Source organism: Oncorhynchus tshawytscha, linkage group LG09, assembly GCF_018296145.1.
Source record: "Oncorhynchus tshawytscha isolate Ot180627B linkage group LG09, Otsh_v2.0, whole genome shotgun sequence".
NCBI classification, from domain to species: domain Eukaryota; kingdom Metazoa; phylum Chordata; class Actinopteri; order Salmoniformes; family Salmonidae; genus Oncorhynchus; species Oncorhynchus tshawytscha.
Genome location: NC_056437.1, coordinates 70,170,329 through 70,194,415, shown reverse-complemented (window position 1 = coordinate 70,194,415; position 24,087 = coordinate 70,170,329). Strand labels below are relative to the sequence as shown.

Sequence of the window (24,087 nt, the reverse complement as noted above, 5' to 3'; positions counted from 1 at the left end):
CATTCGTTTTATTGATGTTGAGGGGTTAGTTTTCCAGGCACCACTTCGCCAGGGCCCTCAACTTCTCCCTGTAGGCTGTCTCGTCAATGTTGGTAATCAGGCCTACCACTGTGTCATCTGCAAACGTGATGATTAAGTTGGAGGCGTGCGTGGCCACGTAGTCATGGGTGAACAGGGAGTACAAAAGATGGCTGAGCATGCACCCTTGTGCGGCCCGTGTTGAGGATCAGCGAAGTGGAGGTGTCGTTTCCTACCTACCTGTTTCCTACCCTACTTGGAGGGTACTATGGTGTTAAGGCTGAGAGCTATAGTCAATAAAAAGCATTATTACGTAGGTATTCCTCTTGTCCAGATGAGATAGGTCAGTGTGCAGAATATGAATTTGAATATGTCCCTAAACACTCCAGCCAGCTAGTCTGCACATGCTCTGAAGACGCGGCTAGGGATGCCGTCTGCGTCGGCGGCCTTGAAAGGCTTAACACGCTACAAACGTCTCACTCACGTCGGTGAGAGCCCAGAGTACTTGGTAGCGGGCAGCGTTGATGGCACTGTGTTATCCTCAAAGTGGGCGCAGGTAAAGCTCCGCCTTATCTCAGCTCATTGGTCACGATAACGACACCCACCTGTAGCACGTGCTCTAGCAGGTATATCTCACTAATGTCTGGAAAAGAGCGAAACCATGTGTTTGATGTTGATACCATTCCACCTATTCCGCTTCTGCCATTACCACGAGCCACTCCTCACCAATTAAGGTGCCACCAATCTCCTGTGGCATTCAAGTATGTTTAAGCATACATGACAGTTGGGAGTGTGGTGCCATACCTTTATCTCCCAGGTGCAGCAGAGCTGACTCACTAAAGATGAAGTTGCAATAGATGTCTTGACCACCCTCTGGCTGTTCTCCAGACAGATGTCTTGACCACCCTCTGGCTGTTCTCCAGACAGATGTCTTGACCACCCTCTGGCTGTTCTCCAGACATATGTCTTGACCACACTCTGGCTGTTCTCCAGACAGATGTCTTGACCACCCTCTGGCTGTTCTCCAGACAGATGTCTTGACCACCCTCTGGCTGTTCTCCAGACAGATGTCTTGACCACCCTCTGGCTGTTCTCTAGACAGATGTCTTGACCACCCTCTGGCTGTTCTCTAGACAGATGTCTTGACCACCCTCTGGCTGTTCTCTAGACAGATGTCTTGACAGCAGTAGCGCTGGAAGGTGTCCCAGAAACTGTTTGTAGCCACGTCAGCTCCCTCAGAACCAGTGAAGTTCTCCAGGTTCTTACAGTGGGGCTTCAGCATCATCTATACAGAGGGCAGAACAATACAGGAGATGGAATAAGATTTAGTGGGGAGTCGAAGTCCCAACTTAAAATCCTTATACAAGACATTGGTAAAAAGGTAAACAAAAGTAAGGCACTGGAGTTTGAGGAAGGTGGAGAGATACACAACTCAGCCCAAATGTAAGGCATATGATGAGTTGGTGACTCACTGGTCCAAACTTGGCTTCCTCTGCCTCATTGATGTAGTGGTCCTGGGTGATGAAGTAGAATAGAAGCCTGATGCATTCTCTCTCTACACACACACACACACACACTGACCTGTCTCCTGAGAACAACTGGAGTGAGAGAGGAAAATAAGATGTCAGAAAATGTCACAGAGTTCAACTGGAGTCCAAATGTGTTAACATCTTAATGTAGCATTCAAGGGAAGTCCATTTTAAGACTGCAGTGGCTATATCAAAAGAGACAACTATGGATAATCATTTAGCCAAATAAGTGATAACACATGATTTGGGACTGAGCTGAGCTGTTGGGCAATTCCACAGTACAGTGATGTTGACAGTCAGATGTTTCACTTTAAAATGTATGTAAAACAAAAAAACAATGATTTCAAAGTGAAGCAAACCATATAACTTTTAACAATTTGCAATTTTTCGAATCCCACAGTACCTTCTCCGCTGTGCAATCCGGTTTCCAAGCTGGTCTCACGGGTGCACCTCAGCCATGCGCAAGGTACTAAACGATATCTTAACCGCCATCGATAAAAGACAGTACTGTGCAGCCGTCTTCATCAACCTGGCCAAGGCTTTCGACTCTGTCAATCACCGTATTCTTATCGGCAGACTCAACAGCCTTGGTTTCTCAAATGACTGCCTTGCCTGGTTCACCAACTACTTCTCCGATAGAGTTCAGTGTGTCAAATCGGAGGGCCTGTTGTCCGGACCTCTGGCAGTCTTTATGGGGGTACCACAGGGTTCAATTCTTGGGCTGACTCTTTTCTCTGTATATGTCAATGATGTCGCTCTTGCTGCGGGTGATTCCCTGATCCACCTCTACGCAGACGACACCATTCTGTATACATCTGGCCCTTCTTTGGACACTGCGTTAACAAACCTCCAAACAAGCTTCAATGCCATACAACCCTCCTTCCGTGGCCTCCTACTGCTCATAAACGCTAGTAAAACTAAACGCATGTTCTTCAACCGATCACTGCCTGCACCCGCCCGCCCGACTAACATCACTACTCTGGACGGTTCTGACTTAGATAAAGGGACAACTACAAATACCTAGGTGTCTGGCTAGACTGTAAACTCTCCTTCCAGACTCATATTAAGCATCTCCAATCCAAAATTAGATCTAGAATCGGCTTCCTATTTCGCAACAAAGCCTCCTTCACTCATGCTGCCAAACATCCCCTCATAAAACTGACTATCCTACCGATCCTCGACTTTGGCGATGTAATTTACAAAATAGCCTCCAATACCCTACTCAATAAATTGGATGCAGTCTATCACAGTGCCATCCATTTTGTCACCAAAGCCCCATATACTACCCACCACTGCGACCTGTACGCTCTCGTTGGCTGGCCCTTGCTTCATACTCGTCGCCAAACCCACTGGTTCCAGGTCATCTACAAGACACTGCTAGGTAAAGTCCCCCCTTATCTCAGCTCGCTGGTCACTATAGCAGCACCCACCTGTAGCACGTGCTCCAGCAGGTATATCTCTCTGGTCACCCCCAAAACCAATTCTTCCTTTGGCCGCCTCTCCTTCCAGTCCTCTGCTGCCAATGACTGGAACGAACTACAAAAATCTCTGAAACTGGAAACACTTATCTCCCTCACTAGCTTTAAGCACCAGCTGTCAGAGCAGCTCACAGATTACTGCACCTGTACGTAGCCCATCTATAATTTAGCCCAAACAACTACCTCTCCCCTACTGTATTTATTTATTTTGCTCCTTTGCACCACATTATTTCTATCTCTACCGTGCACATTCTTACACTGCAAATCTACCATTCCAGTGTTTTACTTGCTATATTGTATTTACTTCGCCACCATGGCCTTTTTTTTGCCTTTACCTCCCTTATCTCACCTCATTTGCTCACATTGTATATAGACTTATTTTCTACTGTATTATTGACTGTATGTTTGTTTTGCTCCAAGTGTAACTCTGTGTTGTTGTATGTGTCAAACTGCTTTGCTTTATCTTGGCCAGATCGCAATTATAAATGAGAACTTGTTCTCAATTTTCCTAACTGGTTAAATAAAATAAAGGTGAAATAAAAAAATATAAAAAAATATGCAACAGTTTGGGCCTTCTGGCTCGTTGCGAACTGTGTTTCTTTCTAACAAAGACATTAATTAATTTGCCAGAATTGTACATAATTATGACATAACATTGAAGGTGGTGCAATGTAACAGCTATATTTAGACTTAGGGTTGCCACCCGTTCATCAACATACGGACTGGTTCCGTATTTCACTGAAAGAATAAATGTTTTGTTTTCGAAATGATAGTTTCCGGATTTTACCATATTACTGACCTAAGGCTCGTATTTCTGTGTGTTTATTATATTATAATTAAGTCTATGATTTTATATTTGATAGAGCAGTCTGACTGAGCGGTGGTAGGCAGCAGCAGGCTCATAACCATTCATTCAAACAGCACGTTCCTGCGTTTGCCAGCAGCTCTTCGCAATGCTTGAAGCACAGCACTGTTTATGACTTCAAGCCTATCAACTCCCGAGATTAGGCTGGCAATACAAAAGTGCCTGTAAGAACATTCAATAGTCAAAGGTATATGAAATACAAATCGTATAGAGAGAAATAGTCATATAATAACTACAACCTAAAACTTCTTACCTGGGAATATTGAAGACTCATGTTAAAAGGAACCACCAGCTTTCATATGTTCTCGTACTGAGCAAGGAACTTAAACGTTAGCTTTTTTTACATGGCACATATTGCACTTTTACTTTCTTCTCCAACAGTGTTGTTTTGCTTTAAATAAACCAAATTTAACATGTTTCATTATTTATTTGAAACTAAATAGATTTTATTTATGTATTGTATTAAGTTAAAATATAAGGGTTCATTGTTTATGTAACGGTCGTCGGTGGAAGAAGTTGAGGGCCAAAGCCCAGCGTGGTACTTGTTCATGTTATTTATTAAAACTGAACAACATCAAACAAAGAAACAAAAGAGCACAACAGAAACAGTTCCGTCAGGTGCAAACCACACTAAAACGAAAGTATATTTACCCACAACTCAAGGGTGAAAACAGGCTACCTAAGAATGGTTCTCAAACAGGGACAATGATTGACAGCTGCCTCTGATTGAGAACCATACCAGGCCAAACACAGAAATCCCAAATCATAGAAAAAATAACATAGACTGCCCACGCCAACTCACGCCCTGACCATACTAAAACAAAGACAAAACAAAGGAACTAAGGTCAGAACGTGACAGCTTATTCAGTATAGTTGTAATTGTCATTATTACAAATATATATAAAAATCGGCCGATTAATTGGAATCTGCTTTTTTTGGGTCCTGCAATAATCGGTATCGGCGTTGAAAAATCATAATCGGTCGACCTCTAGCTACGACAGCAACTGAAATGACTGCAACACTTAACAAAGAGTAGCAGTTAGTTTCAGAGTGGGTGGCAAGGAATAAGTTAGTCCTAAATATTTCTAAAACTTAAAGCATTGTATTTGGGACAAATTATTCACTAAACCCTAAACCTCTACTAAATCTTGTAATAAATAATGTGTAAATTGAGCAAGTTGACGTGACTAAACTGCTTGGATTGTAAACTGTCATGGTCAAAACATATTGATACAACAGTAGCTAAGATGGGGAGAAGTCTGTCAATAATAAAGCACTGCTCTACCTTCTTAACAGCACTATCAACAAGGCAGGTCCTACAGGCCCTACAGGACTACTGTTCAATTGTGTAGTCAGGTGCCATAAAAAGTGACTTAAGAAAACTACAATTGGCTCAGAACAGGGCAGCACGGCTAGTCTTTGGATGTACACAGAAAGCTAATATTAATAATAGTCATGTCAATCTCTCCTGGCTCAAAGTGGAGGAGAGATTGACTTCATCACTACTTGTATTTATGAGAGGTATTGATATGTTGAATGGACCGAGCTGTCTGTTTGAACTACTGGCGTACAGCTCAGACACCCATCCATACCCCACAAGACATGCCTCAAGAGGTCTCTTCACAGTCCCCAAGTCAAGAACAGACTATGGGAGGCGCACAGTACTGCATAGAGCCATGACTATATGGACCTCTATTCCACATCAAGTAACTGATGCAAGCAGTAAAATTAGATTTTTTTTTAAAAACAGATGAAAGTACACCTTATGGAGCAGCTGGGACTGTGAAGCAACACAAACCTAGGCACAGACACATGTATACACACACGATAACATGGATTTTGTACTGTAGATATGTGGTCGTGGTGGAGTTGGGGCCTGAGGGCACACAGTGTGTTGTGAAATCTGTAAATGTATGGTAATGTTTTTAAAATTGTATAAACTGCCTTAATTGTTCTGGACCCCAGGAAGAGTAAATAAAAATACAAATACTCTTTAACTGTGGAATTTCCTTGTACCAATCCACGCCACTTGTCAGTCAGCATGGCTCAGGGTTGAACAGCCTGCTGCCATTTCATGCCCATCCCACCTTGTTTAGCAATGATTATCGCAGACATTCATTATATAACCATCTTTCTAACCAATAGACAATAGCTGGTCATCATCCCCTCTACGTGACAAATGTCCTATGCACAATGCCTTCATACAGCGTCAAAGAAATGTGAGGAAGTCACAGTACCACTAATGACTAAGTTAAGGGGGTGATTGGTGGATGTCATGGTTACCTGCAGGAAGTCTCCAGAGTGCTGTGCATAGAGGAGAGTCAAGGTAACCTACTTGGAACAGAATGGACTCCTGTATCTCCTGTCAACTGAGAACAACTTCACCACTACATGTTGGTGACAGTGGACCTGCATGGAAAGAAGGATGGAGAGAGATAAATGGTTTACATTTATTGTAACTGCACAAAAACTGACAGAGTGAAAGTTATACAAATCTTTCATCTTTATTTCAATCAGATTGTATATCAAATTATGCAATGAGTAGTTTACAATAATGACTGTTATTTGGTTAAGAGCCTGACCTCTCTTGGCTCCTCCTCAATCACTGATCTCTTTTTTTTAAGTTAATTTTTTACATTTAATCTTTATTTAACTCGGCAAGTCAGTTAAGATGAAATTCTTATTTTCCATGACGGCCTACACCGTCCAAACCCGGAAGACGCTGTGCCAATTGTGCGCCGCCATATGGGACTCCCAATCACGACCGGTTGTGATACAGACTGGATTCGAACTAGTTTAACCAGAGATGGTCTATTAAACTAAACCACATGGTTAAACGTTAGCTAGCTAACATTAGTTAGCTAACGTTACCTTCCTAGCTAGCTGACGTTAACCTAGCTTGCCTCATCAATAGCCTGCTTTAATAACAGAAGACCAAATAACTACTTACTTCAATTTCAATATTGAAATCATAGTTGATTAGCTAGGACCTCTATTGAAAAACTTTTGAATTTACCTCTTTATTATTGTCAGCCATCATTCACCTTTCACTGACCCTTTTTATCTCTATGGTCCAACAACCTGACCAAGTGCATTTCGGTAGACTGCTACAGGCTATGTTCATTGGCTAGAAATTCCCTGTTATAAAATTATAGTAAGCAGTTGCGAAAGCAACATTTCTTTTTGAGAGCAAACTGGAAAATTGGTGTGAGAGGGAGAAAAGACATCCGTGTAGGGATGCAGTCCTTTCTGAGTCTTGACAAGAAGTAGGTATTTCTTCAGGCGAACAAAAATCTCTGCCCTGTATGCAGAAATGCAGTTGTGGTCACTCAAAGTTTACACTCGCAAGCTCTCAAGTTTAATTTGCGGATATGCATGTATGGTGTAGCTACCTCAATTACCTCATACCCCTGCACATCGACTCGGTACAACCCTGTATTAGCAATGTTATTTTTACTCGTTATTGTTATTCATTATTCACTGTGTATTTATTCCTCGTGTTGCTATTTCTATATTTATTTTTTCTTATCTTGAAGTGTCCAGGCACTCCACATAGCGCATAAGAACTTAGCTGTGATACTTTGGCCATATTCCACACCCCCGGGCCTTATTGCTTAATTATAATAGTCATTACAATGGTAGCACATCATCTAGGTTGATATCGTGCTGTTATCACTGTATGTAGATTTGTAGACACTTTTTTCGACAACACATCACTTTCTCCCTCTTTATTTTTCTCTCTTCATCGGACCCTCTCTTTTCCTATTACTCTGTTTCTCTATATCTACCCCTCTTTGTCTCTTGCTGCCTCTCTCTCACTCCCCCCACCCCTCTCTCTCACTCTCTCTCTCTCTCATACACAGGGCCACTGGTCCTAGTGAGTAATGGGGTAATTAGACCTATCATGCTGAAGAGACACAAGATGAATTTTGTGTGCTCTCCTCTTTTGTTCTCTGCTAAAACCCAATCAGGTTTCTTTCCTCAACATTACCTGAGAGAGACCCTATCACCCCTTCTCCCCCTCCCTCCTTCCCCACCTCTCCCTTCACCCTTCTCTCTCTATACCCGCTTTCATCCTACTGAGGTAGACTTCACCCCTCTCAACCTCGGTTATCCTCTGCTGTTTCAGTAAGATCTCAAACTTTTCCTTGTCTTCGTGAACTGAGATTGCTGTTTTCTTTACTGTTTTTTTAACAGACATTGTGGCAAGTGGCAGCAACATGCTGATTTGTGAGTACAACTTACATTTGAATATAAAAATTGTCAACACTTAACTAAAACACAATCATCAGCGACATAGACGGACCAGACAATCGGAGCAGTCCTTTGGACACTATATAATCGATACATATGAGTTTTTTCTTCTTCTTCATATACCATGAGAGTTAGGGTTTGTTGAAAGTTCCCACCAAAGTCACCTCCTTCCTACTTGTAATTGACTTGGGGTCCTGGGTGAATAATGGGCTTCCTGTTAAAAGGGGTTGCTATTCGCTAATGAAGCTGAACGTGTTGTTTGTCCTCCTACCCCTACACATCTCCCTCCTCTGCATTTCCTTCCTCTCCCCACTTACTCATACTTCTAATGCAGACACCTTATGTGTGCATGTGTTTGTGTACATGCAAAAGGGGGCAGGGGTGCAGTGTGTGTTTGGAGGGGGAATAGGTGTGTTTGCATGCGTGTGTATGTGCATACATGCGTGTGTGTGTGTGTGTGTGTGTGGTATGTATTTATGCATTTGAAGAACACATGCATTACCTAGCCTCAGGAGACAGGGGACATGATCACACCACTTGGCATCCTGCCTGACACTTAACACTTCTCCACACAGTCAAATCAATTAGGGATCTACATAAACAAATATACATTATACTGTCCACCTGCCCATATAGACCTAAGAGTTAATTCCTTCTCGTCTATTTCAATCCTATCCAATTGATTCAATTCATGGTTTTGATGGGAAATGAAGAGGCATTTGCATTTCCATTCCAAAAGTACAGCTCTTTTTTTTTGTGTGTCAAAGGAACAAAGAGGATATGGCCCTGTGTGTGTTGACAAGATCACATAATGTAGATGTGGAAGAGCATGCAGAAGTGATCCTGTTTAATGGCTTTTGTTTGTGCATTCCAGATACAAATAATAATAATAATAATAAGATCACACACACACACACACACACACACACACACACACACACACACACACACACACACACACACACACACACACACACACACACACACACACACACACACACACACACACACACACACACACACACACATAGTGGCTAGAACGTTGGATTAGTAACCGGAAGGTTGCAAGTTCAAATCACCGAGCTGACAAGGTACAAATCTGTCGTTCTGCCCCACAAGGTACAAATCGGTCGTTCTGCCCCTGAACAGGCAGTTAACCCACTGTTCCTAGGCCGTCATTGAAAATAAGAATTTGTTCTTAACTGACTTGCCTAGTTAAATAAAGGTAATAAAAATACAAACACGTTGGATACAGTGTCAGCTGGAAGACCAAGCTCTGCAGCAGTGTAGTCTTCTTTTTAACAAAACTTTGACTAGTGCGTGTGCAGGTAATGCAAGCTTTTTACTGATATTTTGTTAGCATGCATCACTGCCCAGCTCTAAATCATTTACACATTAATTCTGTGTTTTTTCCTCTGTACCTTTTGATTTACATGACAACATAATGAGTGCACATTTTGTTGTCTATCTCTGGAAGCATTGTTTGTCTGGGCTATTGACTGTTAAGTATTATAATTAATCAAACAATTAACAGGATGGCTTCTAACGATATCCCAAAGGACACAGAGAGTGTGAAGATGGCACCTCTCATGGGTGACATCTTCATCAGAGGTCTGAGTGTTTTCACATACAGCAGTTTGCCAGTCGGGACATCGGAGATGCTATACCTTCAGAATATGTATGATATAAATATTGGTGCAGTCATACTAGTGTTCAGGCGCGTTCAGGCTTCCACAACTGTTGGTGTCATAGGTTATTGAATTACTACTGCTTTCTAAAATGTGACTTTTTTTAATGGTAAATTCATCAATCAAACCTGGAATTCTAGAAAATAGAACCAAGTACAAGACATTGTAAGTAAAGTAATTACTCTACTCATTGACATGCTGGACCAATAACTAAACATTGAAAATAAAGATCATCAAACATCTCTGAGTAATATGTGTATAATAGATAAAAGAAAGAAAAAGAAAATGTTGAAAGACTTCATCTCCCATGGTGCCATACAATAACACGCTGCGTAGCCACGCTCGGCCGGAGTTGGCGGGTACGAAGGAGGCACTGGATGGCTTTTGTCTGTAGCTTTACGCTTATACGAGAAGAGTATTTTTAAAATAGAGTTTACAAGCTGATATTTATATAAGATTATTAGCACTAAAATTGTTTAGATAAATCATTGGTATCCATTTGATAAAATTAACAACATTTCCGACCATTCATTCATTCGAGTCAATTCTCTGTAAAGGTAAGTGGCTAGTTACTTCACCATAGCCTTCTGCGCTTTAGCGGTTTTCTCCCCCCAGCGTTAACCTTCTATTATGCACAATGCGTGATAAGCACATTTCAATAGGCCAATATATTGACCCTGCAATGTGCATCTTGCTACATTGTTGCATGCGGATTCTGCTTTTGAGTATTCAATTGCATTGTTTTCGCGCGAGGTCGTGTAGATTGCTCGTGCTATGATTCAGGTCAACATGGACGACTAACGTTAGTCATTCCGTCTCCAGAGCTCTGGGGGGAAAAAACCCTAGCACCACCATGTGAAACGGCTGCGGGAACGGGTTGGTTAATACATTGCAATTGTGCGTAGCCCTTTACACTTACCGTGTTTGACCATGTTGTTATTTTGTTGCATTGCGTGATTGCCCGTTATTATTGATGTAGGAAAACGATTAGGTTGCTACATTTCATTGCCCTCTTTCAAGCAGGAATGTGTCTTGTCGAATTGGCTAATCATAAAAGAAAGGAAACGTGCGGTAGCAAAGAAATGACTGCTTATGATACAAATATATTTGCATCGATTTACAAGTGGCCACATTTGCATCATTTATTGGCATTGTCTGTTAACGTTAAAGCCACCGGCGAACTGCAGCGTGCACCTAAACTCAATTCTACCCAAATAGGGCAATGGAATCAGAAATCATCACCTTCTTGAAATTAATTACATTTTTAAATAAGCTGTTGAATTGCACATCAACGCTGCCACTCAAATGCGTTGTTTAGCCTACAAAATATATGACACTTAAAAACGATGTCCTATTTAATTATGTTTTTAATACATTTGCGTTGTCAGTGTTTGTATGATAGTGATGTTTTACCCCAGCTTACCCCAATGTTCAGTTAAGAGGGGGTGGGGGTAAGCGTTTTCTTGGTGTTGTGTATTCTAAAGGATAAGAACCAGGATGTGTGTGCCACCCCCCTTTCTTCCTCCAACCTTCTTGTTTTCACCATGTTGTTTTCTGCCAGTGGTTTGTAGTGATTGTGTGCTTTAGTTGATTGGACTGTATGTGGCATTACTGTGCGTTGATGTCTAGATTTTAAGCTTGACCCCTTCACCTGCTGAGTCTCATGTAATGTTATGTGTTTGACTGCATGATTGCTGGTCTGATTGAAATGATTGTGCTTCTGACATTTTAAACTTTCCTACGATATTGGTAGGTGTGCATTAGTCTACACCAAGTCAAGGCTACAGCCCAATGGAATGTTCATGAACTCGTGTAGTCCCTACCCCCTGCCTAGATCATGTATTTGAGATGGGTACCAACCCCTACGGCTCTCCTCTGGGAATCGCACCAACAGTGTACCATCATTTAGACTGTAGTCATAAATTTGTCTGGAAATAGTGATGACAAACCGAGAATGATTCTCGTCAAATGTGTTTTTCTGTGTATTTGTTTGCATTAGTTGCAGACTTACAGTACAATCAATGCATGCCAGCTCTTTTAAAAGAAACATATCGCCGCTCCATGCGTTTTAGTACTGACCACATAGTAGGAACTGTAGTCAAAGATTTAAAAAAAAATAACTGACCCAAGATAGACCACAGCCTGTTTTCCAATAGGTGCAAATGAATCATAGGCAGAACAAGCAAGGAGTTTGGCTGAGCCAAGCACGAGCTAGCGAGATCTTATTGGCGCTTTCTAGCATGTATTTGCATATTTCTGTTAGGGAGAGCCCAGCAAAGGATAAAGTTTACATAACTTAGTCCATTCTGTTTGTAACAGATTCTAGTTTTGGTCACAACTGTATTGAGATCAAATGTTTTATAGATGAGAAAATTAGCAGGATGATGGCCAAAATCTCGCTCCATCTTCTCCCACTTGCCAACCACTGGTCTTCCTCTCATCACCATATTTGGTGGTGAGTGGAAATGCCAGCTGGTTGCTTCACATTTATACATCCGATGAAACATCTGTCTCATTGTTCTATCTGTGCTGTAGTGGTATGCATGCATTACATGTTAGAGACGACTGAGAGATGAAACCATGTGTTCTTCTTACCAATGCCATTTTCTACTTCCATCTGTGATTTCTCCCTTATGCCTCTGATCCATGACCCCCCCCTTCTCATCCTGTTTAGCTCTGTTGACAAGGAACCCACTGGTTCCACTGCCTCCTCCCAGCCTGAAAATGAGTGAGCCTACTGCTACCGCTACAGAAGCCCCTAGTGATGTGATCCCCAGTGTTACTACTGGTGTTACCACTGAAGGTGTAGATCAACTTTCTACTAATGCAAACGGTAAACCATTGTTTCTGTTTTATGAATGCCATAGGGTTCGGTGGTGGACTGGCCAGCTTCGGCAGAATTTAAACGCACACAAGTGAAAATTGGGGGGGGGGGGTAAAAGACAATGAACATAGCTTACCCATGATGTTGCATAAGGATTTAAGTTGATCGCCTTAGTCAATGTATGATATATTTTGGCTTGAAGTGGGAAATCCGAAGTGGTATCTACTTTCCGTGTCATTGCCATGTGTTTTCCCCTATGAGATGACGTGCTAATACTTTTCAGTCTACATTTTTTTTCCCAGGGCTGGGTTTTATTTGAATGTTACAATCAACTAGCTTGGCATTTGTTTAATAATAAGAAAAACCTGCAAAGTTAGGTGTTGTTTTTGCACCTCTGCATTTTTACCAGCAAATTATCATAATCTATTGGAGAATTTGTAAGTTTTACTTATTTTTTTTATAGCTAGTCTGTAAAAAAACAAAAACATTTTGGGACCCTGATTCCCCGTCGCCCCAAGTTGAATGGTTTTGACCACTAAAGTTTTGGGTGAATTCATTTTGCAAGGCACGGTGTGCGGTGTTTGCTCTTTTTCGACCATTCCATTGGTCCTAAGAAGAATTCTCTGTCCACCTGCGGCAAGAGAATGTTTCCCATTGCTTCACAACACGCTCCACTGCTTTGATTGGTGCAGCTAGAAACCACAATATCCTATAATGAAAATTTCAAGGAACTTGTTAGATATTTTGTTGTGTTACATTTGTATTGGTGTTTCGTGTCCGATGTGCTAAGGGTGTGGTTGCATTTCATTTGCGTCTTGCATCATGAGCAAAGTCATTGAAGTCTCACTTCCTCTGTGAGAACCATGAGCACGGGCTGATTTTGCTTGGCTGTAAACGCAGCCAATGCTTGTTTGCAGCCCACCAACCAAATATTGCACTGTCCGTGTCCATTACAATGTAGAAAAACATGTCTCTAAACCTTTCATAGTTATCCATTTTAAAGGAGCTTCAACTTAAAACTTTCTATGGTGGATCAGCAGTCACAATTTTATGGAAAATCCCAGAACTTTGGAGACCACAATAGATGGCGAAGTCAAAGATAGAAACCACTATCCGTGGTGAAGTTTTCTGTAAATGCTTATGACAGATCCAACAGGTCCCAGACATGCTCAATAAGATTGAGATCTGGGCTCTTCGCTGGCCATGGCAGAACACTGACATTCCTGTCTTGCAGGAAATCACGCACGGAACGAGAAGTATGGCTGGTGGCATTGTCATGCTGGAGGGTCATGTCAGGATGAGCCTGCAGGAAGGGTACCACATGAGGGAGGAGGATGTCTTCCCTGTAACGCACAGCGTTACGATTGCCTGCAATGATGACAAGCTCAGTCTGATCCTGTGACACAACGCCCCAGACCATGACAGACCCTCCACCTCGAGCCCACTCCACAGAGTAAAAAAAAAGTGTCCAAAAATACAAATTTTCCGATTGTTATGAAATCTTGAAATCGGACCTAATTAATCTTCCCTTTCCGATTTAATCGGTCGACCTCTAGTGCAGTCCAGCTCTTTAACATTATGGTCCAAGCTAGAGGTGGATTTATAGTTTGAGAAACCTTGGTTATTCTTTTTTTGGGATAGTCTGTAGTCTTATCTGTAGATGCTCTACCAGTAACATTTAAACAAATGATCTGCTAAGCCTAACCTTAATTGACCTTTATCCTAACTATAAACGTAAACTTTACCCTAACCCTTATTTTAACCCTAACTGTAGCATGCAGTTGCTTATCAACAGATGAACAGTTTGTTGATAGACCATCTGTAGATGCTCCACAGATTCTATCCAATTAAACTGACCAAAACCTTTCATTGGCTTTGACGCCTCTTATCCTTTGCCCAACCTCTATATCTATCTATATGTCCTTGAAATGTTCAATCCTTGGGTCAAGTCCCCATACCGGACACTTTAAAACTACCCCAGGAGAATACCAAACGAATTTAACTCCCTCTAAAAACAAATCCACGAGGGTCAGTTGGAGGATCTCTCTTTTGAATACAGAAACCCATTGCTATGGTTTGGTTATATTGACAGAGTTACAAAAAAACTATTGAAAGTGGATCAGTCACATGTTAGTGATTCAGATCCAGAGATCTTGAGGCACACTGAAGCCTACGTCAGAGAGCCCGTCTCTGCATAGTCCTCTACAATTCCATTAGCTGTAATGAAGAAAGGGTTGGCAAACAGGGTTGATAATTAAAAGGTACGAAGGTTGCAGGGACGAAAACTAGTCACCTTTCGGCTGTAAGCCTACGAGTGATGTGCGTTTGGAGCAATACCAGCTGTATCAAAGGCTCAGCCAATGGTTTTACATAACATCAGAATGCAGCGCAGCAAGCGACTGCAGAGACAACCAATTTGCGAGTTTCAACATCAGTGCGTGATCTGGAAAGACAGCATTGAGTAGAAAGGCAGTTACAGCAGCTCGTCCCCAGAACGATAACGAAGAGGTAACGCTAGGTGAGCTGCCTGACCACCGAGACGGGGGTGAGGAGGTGATGATGCGTACTTCATGAGCTGTATCCGAAAACCAACTGGCATTTGGAAAGTTTGAGGTGAGGTAGAAAGTGGGGTGGAACAAGTATTATTAGCATTGTTAAGTATCTTGCTAGCTGGATCAAATTCTCCGTTAGCTAGCCAGATAAATGTTGAGCAACATTAGCCAACTTAACTGATTAAATAATTGAGTTTAATGTGTGAAAATGAGCTGGCTAATAAAGTCAGCAACATCAGATGAGCTAACATTAGTAACCTAACCAATTCGCTATAGTATTAACTGGTTTACGACTCCTTGCCGTTCCTCACGTTGTGTTAACGTTGCTTACTGGACCCTGGTAATCTGTGTGAAATGTTAACGAACTAACCACTATCTGTTAACGCATGTTTTCCCTCTACAGTATGTGGTTAATTTTCAGAATGAGAGAATTAGGTGAGAATGAGGCATTACTCGTTAAACAAGTGGATTCAGGGATCAAGTGTAGCTGGGCATGGCTTAAGCTGGATGCCACTATAGAGGTGAAAGGAACACCACACACTTTCCCTTTTTCTCACTTTCTGGCACATTGTAGAACAGATGTCCACATGCAGAAAGTGTATGATGTGCAATGTAGCCCAAATATATTGCTTTTGTTGTGTTGAACTTTACAGTAACGTGTGAGTGAGGGGGGATTATATATATGTTTTAACTCAATGAATGTAATTTTTGCACACATGTAGCCTTGTGTAGTCTTGATCATCTACTATAGTGGCCACTATAATAGAGCAAAAATAGAATGCCTGTTTGTTTCATTCTATTTCTACTTTAAGATGTTTTTTCTCCAACTGCAATATAGGTGTGTGGTCACAAGTGTTCTATTATAAAGGCTGTCATGGCTAACTGCAATATTACCGTATTGTTTTTTTTTCTCAAGTCTTGCGTGTCATTTGCGGTAAAGTCTAGGCAACGAATAACATTGGATTGCCTTCTTTACATGTTTTTAGCTGTGAGTTAGGTTCACATTAACCACTTTATTTTACACAGAGACTGATGATGTAGATCATATTCTTTGTTTAATTAGTTAACCTGCCTTCCTCCTAGCAGGGATTTTTTTGTTGTTGCATGTTTTCAGTGCAATTTTAACAAATGAAGTCACCTTTTTGGGCCCTCAACAGTTTGCATCCATGAGGTTGCCATGCTGGCAGTGCTGCTTAATTGCAGAAAAGACATCATTTGTATTTTGAATGGCAAAGCAAGTCCAACAAATGTCTTTGGGATGATTCCCACCTGTGTAACATGACTCAACCTGGCCATAATGAAGTGTGACCATAATCATTCAGACTTATATCGGTGAACAAAGTCTATGAAGTCTAACCAAACTGTTCTGCACTCCTCCCCTTCACCAGAGCCCCCCAAGGAAGAGGTCAAGTTGGCGGCAACAGCAGGCAAGAAGCAGACCAAGAAGAAGGTGGAGGAGGTGGTAGAGGAAGAGGAGGAGGAATATGTGGTGGAGAAGGTGCTGGACCGACGGGTGGTAAAGGGACGCGTTGAGTTTCTGCTCAAATGGAAAGGCTTCTCAGAGTGAGTGAAGAATGTAATGCTTGTAATGCCAGTCACATATAAATTACGTTGGCATACATTACATACAATCCTGTGTACATTTTATTGGTTTATAATTTTTCATCTCTTTATTGGTACCCATGGGGTAGTGTAGCTGCGGGTCTTGTCACCATGCAACAGGATTTGTCATACCCCCTGGGCCCTCTGGATCTGCAACAGGCCGGGCATATTGGTTTCCGTTTTCCTCACAGAGCATGTTGTGCAAGGTCAACAATGGTTTCCACGGTCTCTGTCTTAAGACGAGTGGTCGTGTGGAACACTTGCCAGCGGTTGGCAAAGTACAGTGCATTCGGAATGTATTCAGACCCCTTTACTTTTTCCATATTTTGTTACTTGATGAAGCAAGATTGTGTTTTTAGAAATGTATACAAAATATAAAAACTATCACATTTACTTAAGTATTCAGACCCTTTACTTAGTACTTTGTTGAAGGACCTTTGGCTGTGATTGCAGCCTTGATTCTTCTTGGGTATGACACTACAAGTTAGGCAGACCTGTATTTGGGGAGTTTTTCCCATTCCTCTCTGCATATCCTCTCGAGCTCTGTCAGGTTGGATGGTAAGTGTTGCTTCACAGCTATTTTCAAATCTCTCCAGAGATGTTCGATTGAGTTCAAGTCCGAGCTCCTGCTGGGCCACTCAAGGACATTCAGAGACTTGTCCCGAAGCCACTCCTGTGTTGTTTTCGCTGTGTGCTTAGGGTTGTTGTCCTGTTGGAAGGAGAACCTTCACTCCTGTCTGAGGTCCTGATCACCCTGTAGCAGGTTTATCAAGAATTTCTGTACTTTGCTCTGTTCATCTTTGCCTCGATCCTGACTAGTCTCCCAGTCCCTGCCGCTGAAAAACATCCCCACAGCTTGATGCTGCCACCACCATGCTTCACCGTAGGGATAGTGCCAGGTTTCCTCCAGCTGTGACACTTGGCATTCAGGCCAAAAAGTTCAATCTTGGTTTCATCAGACCAGAGAATCTTGTTTCTCATGGTCTGAGTCTTGTTGCCTTTTGGCAAACTCCAAGCTGGCTGTCATGCCTTTTACTGCAGAGTGGCTTCCATCTGGCCACTCTACCATAAAGGTCTGATTGGTGGAGTGCTGCAGAGATGGTTGTCCTTCTGGAAAATTCTCCCATCTCCACAGAGTAACTCTAGAGCTCTGTCAGTGACAATTGATTACCAAATAAGGGTTACAAACCAAGACAACAAGTCAACCCAGCTAGCTGCAAACTTAACTAGCTAACAGATACACTTGTGTTTTATTTAGCATTTAAGAGCTCAGAACATTATATGGGCATTGTGAGAAAAAGTCAACCATGAAGCCAGCTGGCTATGTATGCCCACATGCTAGCCAACACCAAACATTAGAAATATAGCTGCAAGAAACATTTTAAATAATGCTAGCTAACATATTGTTTACATGTTTTGTGTGGCTAGCATACATAGTCAGCTGGCTAGCTTTTACTTGTCTTCATGGTTGTCTCTTAGGCATCGTGACAATCTAATATCAAACATTTAAACATTAGGACAGCTATCGCTCGCCAGTTGCCAGGAATCACAGAAATGCTATCTTTTGAAGTTAGTGTCTTGCTTCCCGATTAGAGGGGCCACCAACTCCACCAGCTGGGAAAGATTATGGAAATGGGCTACATCACCCAACTTCAGCTCCTGACAAAAGTTTGCGTAGGCTCTTTTAGGGCCCTCTAAAAATTATTATTATTTTTTACCTAATTATGTTAGAGCCCCCCCCACACACACACTTTTGAGGTCTGGGAAAAATCTAAGACATTTACATTTTTGGGTGTAGATACCCTTTATATTCAAGTGTGCAGTCTGGCACCAGCAAAATACCTATAGCACACAGTATTTCAGATTTGTTAAACAAATCACTACTGGATTCTTGCAAATAATCAATTCTGCCAGGTAGGCACAGACTACTTTTGTAGTTAACATTTAAATGAGAAAGTTTTGGGGAAAGTCTTTCCATCTGTCAGAAGACGGTTGTAAATCACATCATCGCTAATGGCTTTGTGGTAGACAAATGCGCGCATACTGGCTTTCCCGCACCGTTGCCTCTTCTAAGTTAACGGAAAATATGAATCCCGTAGGCTATTTGTTCCGGTCTTTATTATAATCTTGGGTAAATTAAATGTTCTAATAAATACAATACATTTAGTTGATGTCCTAAGTTCAATACATGTTTGTCGTTGAATTCCATTTTAATGTCTGGATTCTGTCTGGGTTCTCCATATCGTAGACTTTATAGGGCCCTACTCTTTGGGCTTGGCACTGCATAAGCCAAAGCCTGCTACCTAATCTCCTTTCCTTTTGGTTGGCTGTTTTTGCTCTTGTTGGTTGTTCTCATCGTTCGACAAAAAGTCAATAGCCATCTCAAACACTTCCAACTTTTTCTGGTCCATGGTGACACAGTGACTTGCTTGGTTGGTCTTCAGCTGCTGTATATTTGGCATCTGTCTGTTTTACTACTTCGTCTTCCAGTGTTGCGGTGGTAGTCCTGCCACCCTGGGCCCTGCCCCTTTTTTTTTCATGCACTTTTATAACATCGGACTGACCTCAATTGTTAGTTGGGCCATGGGCTGGGGAATGGGGGGGATGAAACGGAATCTGATGGTTGTAGCCCAGGTATAAATGTACCTTTTTACACTATTTGTTTACCACAGTGAGGACAATACATGGGAACCGCAGGACAACCTGGATTGCCCTGACCTGATTGCCGAGTACATGCAGAATCATCATAACAAAAAAGAAAGTTACAAGAAAGAGTCTGGTGGCAAGAGGAAAGCTGGTGAGTCTGACACAGAGGCAGGGGGTGAAGAAGGCAGGCCCAAGAAGAGGAAAGATGAGGTGAGAGCCTGTACTTCGCTTCAATATTAAAGAACATGCCTGAAACTACAGACCGTGAACGTAGTCCTGTACTGAACCTTCTCTCCGTCGCTCTCCTTATCTATCATTCTTTCAGGCAGAGAAGCCCAGAGGCTTTGCTCGTGGACTTGACCCCGAACGGATCATTGGAGCCACAGACTCCAGTGGAGAGCTGATGTTCCTCATGAAATGGTGAGTTCTGGGCAGCATTGGGATTTTGACACTTTTCGCTATACGTTACTGGGAGAGGGGGGACATACAACTGGTTTAAGTGGCTTCACCCTTAAATTCTGTCTCCACAGGAAGAACAGTGATGAGGCGGACCTGGTGCCGGCCAAGGAGGCCAACATTAAATGTCCACAGGTGGTCATATCCTTCTACGAGGAGCGCCTGACATGGCACTCCTACCCCACTGAGGAGGAAGAGAAGAAGGATGATAAGAACTAGCCACAGGTCCAGGATGAAGGGGAAGGGGGTACAGAGGGTGGGGTTTAGAGTGGTGGGGAGGGACAGAGAAGCTGATTTGTTTCAAAAGCTTCATTCTACAAACCCGGACTGTTGAAACTAAAACAGAGGTTGACAGATGGGTGGGGATGATGGGAAGACTTGTCAAGGAGGTGGGTTGGGGGGCATGGGTAAATAGAACTCGTAAGTCTCAAGATCACTTTATCAGGCCTCACTTTTGGGTCTTATCAGCTAGGACCATGGGATATGTAGTTTTCAGTCCCTGAGCACTGAAATTGCTTTAAAATCACCAGCTCCTCTTACTGTAGCTTCGCCTCAGAAAAGCTTTTGTCGAGATACACTTTTGAGTGAGCGAGGTATCACTACAGCAGCTGAGTTTACAAAATGGAAGGGTCAGATTCCAAAACATGATCCAGCAAACGTTCTCTGCTAATTCAATTGAAATAGCCAATCTTAATTTCCAGTTTTCCTGTGTGAAATGTTGAAGTTGATTTCTAGTCAGAACATTATCTTGTACCTACACATCCCTCATCGAGCAACTTGCAGTGCTTTTTGTTTCTCTTTTGACGTTTTAAGTGTTGGCACCTGCCCTCCCTTGCCATATCATTATCATATAATGTGTAAATAGTTGTGGTTTTATTTGGTTATGAGAGCGATCTAAGAAGGATTCTATTTGAGTGTTTTGGATGTTCAGACTGGAGTTAACCTAGATTCTGGTCTTTAAGTGTTACGCATAGGTGTATAGAGTTGTGAACAATGGTGTGAAGCAGGGTTTCCGTTAGGAAAATGTGGTGCTGGACATTTGACTGGCAGCATTTTAATTTACCGGACATTTGAGACATTTTCCCGACCCATATGAATTGTGTGCGTAACCTGCTTAGGGCGTACAGCCATGGTGCTCCGAATGACAGAAATCACTTTTACATGATGGTAAATTCATCTAAAAAGAACGTGCAAATCGAGGATGCAACGGCGTGCATCCTTACCGAATTCCAATGCATACTTTGAAGATGTTAGAACAACTGTCCACATGTACTTGTCCTCAGCCAACAAGAAGAGTAACGAACAGCAAAAATCACCTGCCTATGTCAGTCTACTATCCCCACAGTGGAACAATAAACCTATTTATTGGTCAGCTTGTCGTTCTATGCGAGAAAGAAATGGTCTACTCCAAACAGACTCTGGGACAGTTGTGGGACGACAGATCCCAAATTCATACAACCAGTAGGACTAGGCTACATAAAACAGAAACGTTAAAGCAACGAGGCTGATGCTACCGATCAGAACGTTTAGCTTAAAATGTTGATCAACTATTATTTCTTCACACTTCGCGAATGTTTGTCCCGTAATGCAATTGGCAAGAAAACACTGTTGTGAGCGGCTTCATGGGATGAAAATATCCATTTGTTCTCCCCTCTTAATCGAAAGATGCAACAACTAGCATGGGTTGCTAATATGACTAGGATTGTGCCTTTCACTACTGGACAATGAAAGAAAGTTGATTTGAAAACCAATAGAAAATGAGAGAAATAGGCTGCTGGTTTCAATGGCAGACGGAACTCTAAATTGCCTTTACGTTTCTACGGTCGGATGTTGGCTAGGCTACTTTGAAGCAAGGGAAGACATGCCTCATAATATGAAGTAAAACATTCAGGTTTCAAACAAGTAAGAATGTTTTTGTTTTTTTTAAACGCATACTGCCTCCATTTCATTGTTAAGTGGTGTGTGACGCGCTGAAGCCTGCATATTGTTGCCTAGGCACTTAAAATAAGGGCGCTTCTATTGCCAGTTAAGAAATTAAATAGTAGCTATTTTTAATGATGGCCATCATCTTATTTCAACACACGATTGCATTTAGTTGTGCAATGATTGGGCTTGTAAAAGCACGTTTGATTCCAGCAGCAAGGAACACGCTGTTTGAGAAGCTGTACCAGCAGCTCCTCTGTTCTGACAGATTTTCCGCTCAAATTAGGCTCTGCATCTGTATGCTGTGTGCATGTCATAAGATGCATAAAGACTAACGGAAATACACAAACGGCAATTTAATTCCACCAAATTATGCAAATGAACCTATAGACTGAATCTTGACCGGTCATATGTATTTGCATCGACTGGTATTTCCATCAATGAATAGGCTAAAAAGCATTATTTTTCAATGGGATTTCACTTTTTTTTAATCGGCCAAAAGCCGGCTATTACTAGCCAACAGAATCCCTGGTATGGAGCAACTCACTTTGTTGTAGAGCACCAGTATGACCTATGTAACCCGAGTTGTTTGTAGGCTCGTACCCATGGCTAATAAAATTTGATTGGTGTGATCCACTTTCCTGTCAGATAACATACCCTCAGAAAACCGGCAATAAGTAAGAAGATGCGAAAGACGGGCTTTCACTCAGATTCATCTTTGGTGGAAAGCTTCATTTACTATAAAGTCAACGTAGTCTGTCCCGCTTTCTTGTCGAGCTCTTCCCATGTGCAGTACATGCTCACCATTCACAGGCTCCCTTGAGGTGATTGGGGGCTTTTAGGAGGTTTGGCATTGCCATCAAACTGCACTGTAAATACGTGGATTTGGATTAAGGGGATGGGAAGGGTTGGGCCCAGTCAATGCCTATGGTTGGCTGTGATTGTGAAGATGGATGGACAAAAAAAAGAAGTGTTTTCTTGCAATGCAACCAACATAAGCCAGTAATGCAAGTGTCAAATCCCTCCCAAGAGGTGTACACAGATGTAAATGTAGTGTCTATGCCAGGGCTCTCCAACCCTGTATCTAGAGAGCTACAGTCCTTTATATTTTTGCTCCAACTCTAATCTAGCGCACCTGATTGTCATAATTAGCTGGTTGATAAGCTGAATCTGGTCAATTAAAACTGGAACCTACTGGAGAGTACCTCTCCAAGAACAGGGTTGGAATGCCCTGGTCTATGCACATGTCTCTGTTTTACTAAACCCCTGTTTTTAAATAAAGACTGGTCCCTAGGTATAGTCTATATTGTGACTCAAAGTAAACACAACGGTTTTATGGTGACCTGTTTATAGTGTAAAGTAAATGTATTCAAGGTGTTGACAGCCCACGTGAATATAGATCAATCTAGCAACTTATCCATCTCACACAACTGACAAAAAAAGATGGGCCTCCTGCCCAAGAAATCGCAAGACCAGATCATGATGGCCTCTCCAACTAAGCTAATTCTACTTTCAGACTTTACCTTTGAGCTCTGATGTTAATACTCGCCCAGTCTGGACCTGTTATATTAAAATGAGCTGCCAATTAAAGATCTGACACCCTCACAGAGGTGAGTGGGTTATGTTAAACATCTGACACCCTCAGAGGTGGGTGGATTATATTTGAGTTTGGTTTGTGGGGCTTAGCTACCGCTGGCTTAATTGCAGAATTGTTCACTGCTTTACTGCATCTGAATATTCCTCTTCTTTAAAAAAAAAAAAATCCTAAATTGTTAAGTAATTGATTTAATCGATTTAATCACAGCTAACAATAGCTTGAATGAAAGTGTTAATCGATTGAACTGATTTAATCGGGACTAACATTTTAAATGTTGAGGTACTGAAGACAACCACCTGTACCAGGGGTTTTACAGCCCTGGTATAGAGCCTGTTGCCTTGGATTGATTTTGCATTGGCATTTTACTGCTCATTTTAACATTACAAGTCTAAGAGGGCTGTATATCTTTTCTAATATACTAGACCGGAAGATTTCTATATATATATACACACAGTATATCCTAGACAAGTGGCTCATATGTAACCTTTTAGTTATTTTGTCTTTGACTCTTTCTCGTGTCTACTGAAGATGCATCTCGTTGCATGTTTCTTGTTTTCAATCAATGTCACCATTTGCAGTGGTTACTTTTACTTGTATAAATGTTTTTGGACAATAAATCTTTTTGTTAACAATGGTGTTTCATATAATTTGATGA

At 41.9% G+C, this 24,087-nt stretch overlaps 1 protein-coding gene across 2 annotated transcripts; it reads left to right on the top strand.

Annotated features, from left to right (window-relative positions):
- Positions 1 to 10,167: 10,167 nt before the first annotated feature.
- LOC112258544 (chromobox protein homolog 1) lies at positions 10,168 to 24,064 on the top strand. 2 transcript variants are annotated; one of them, XM_024432983.2, is made up of 6 exons: positions 10,168 to 10,389; positions 12,507 to 12,665; positions 16,597 to 16,771; positions 19,483 to 19,666; positions 19,782 to 19,876; positions 19,987 to 24,064. In XM_024432983.2, exons 2-6 carry the CDS (start codon positions 12,557 to 12,559, stop codon positions 20,129 to 20,131), a joined length of 708 nt encoding a protein of 235 aa, XP_024288751.1. In that variant the 5' UTR covers positions 10,168 to 10,389; positions 12,507 to 12,556; the 3' UTR covers positions 20,132 to 24,064. The 2 variants fall into 2 exon arrangements, with proteins under 2 accessions (XP_024288751.1, XP_024288752.1); XM_024432984.2 differs by lacking the exon at positions 10,168 to 10,389 and adding an exon at positions 10,522 to 10,729.
- The last annotated feature ends 23 nt before the right edge of the window (positions 24,065 to 24,087 follow it).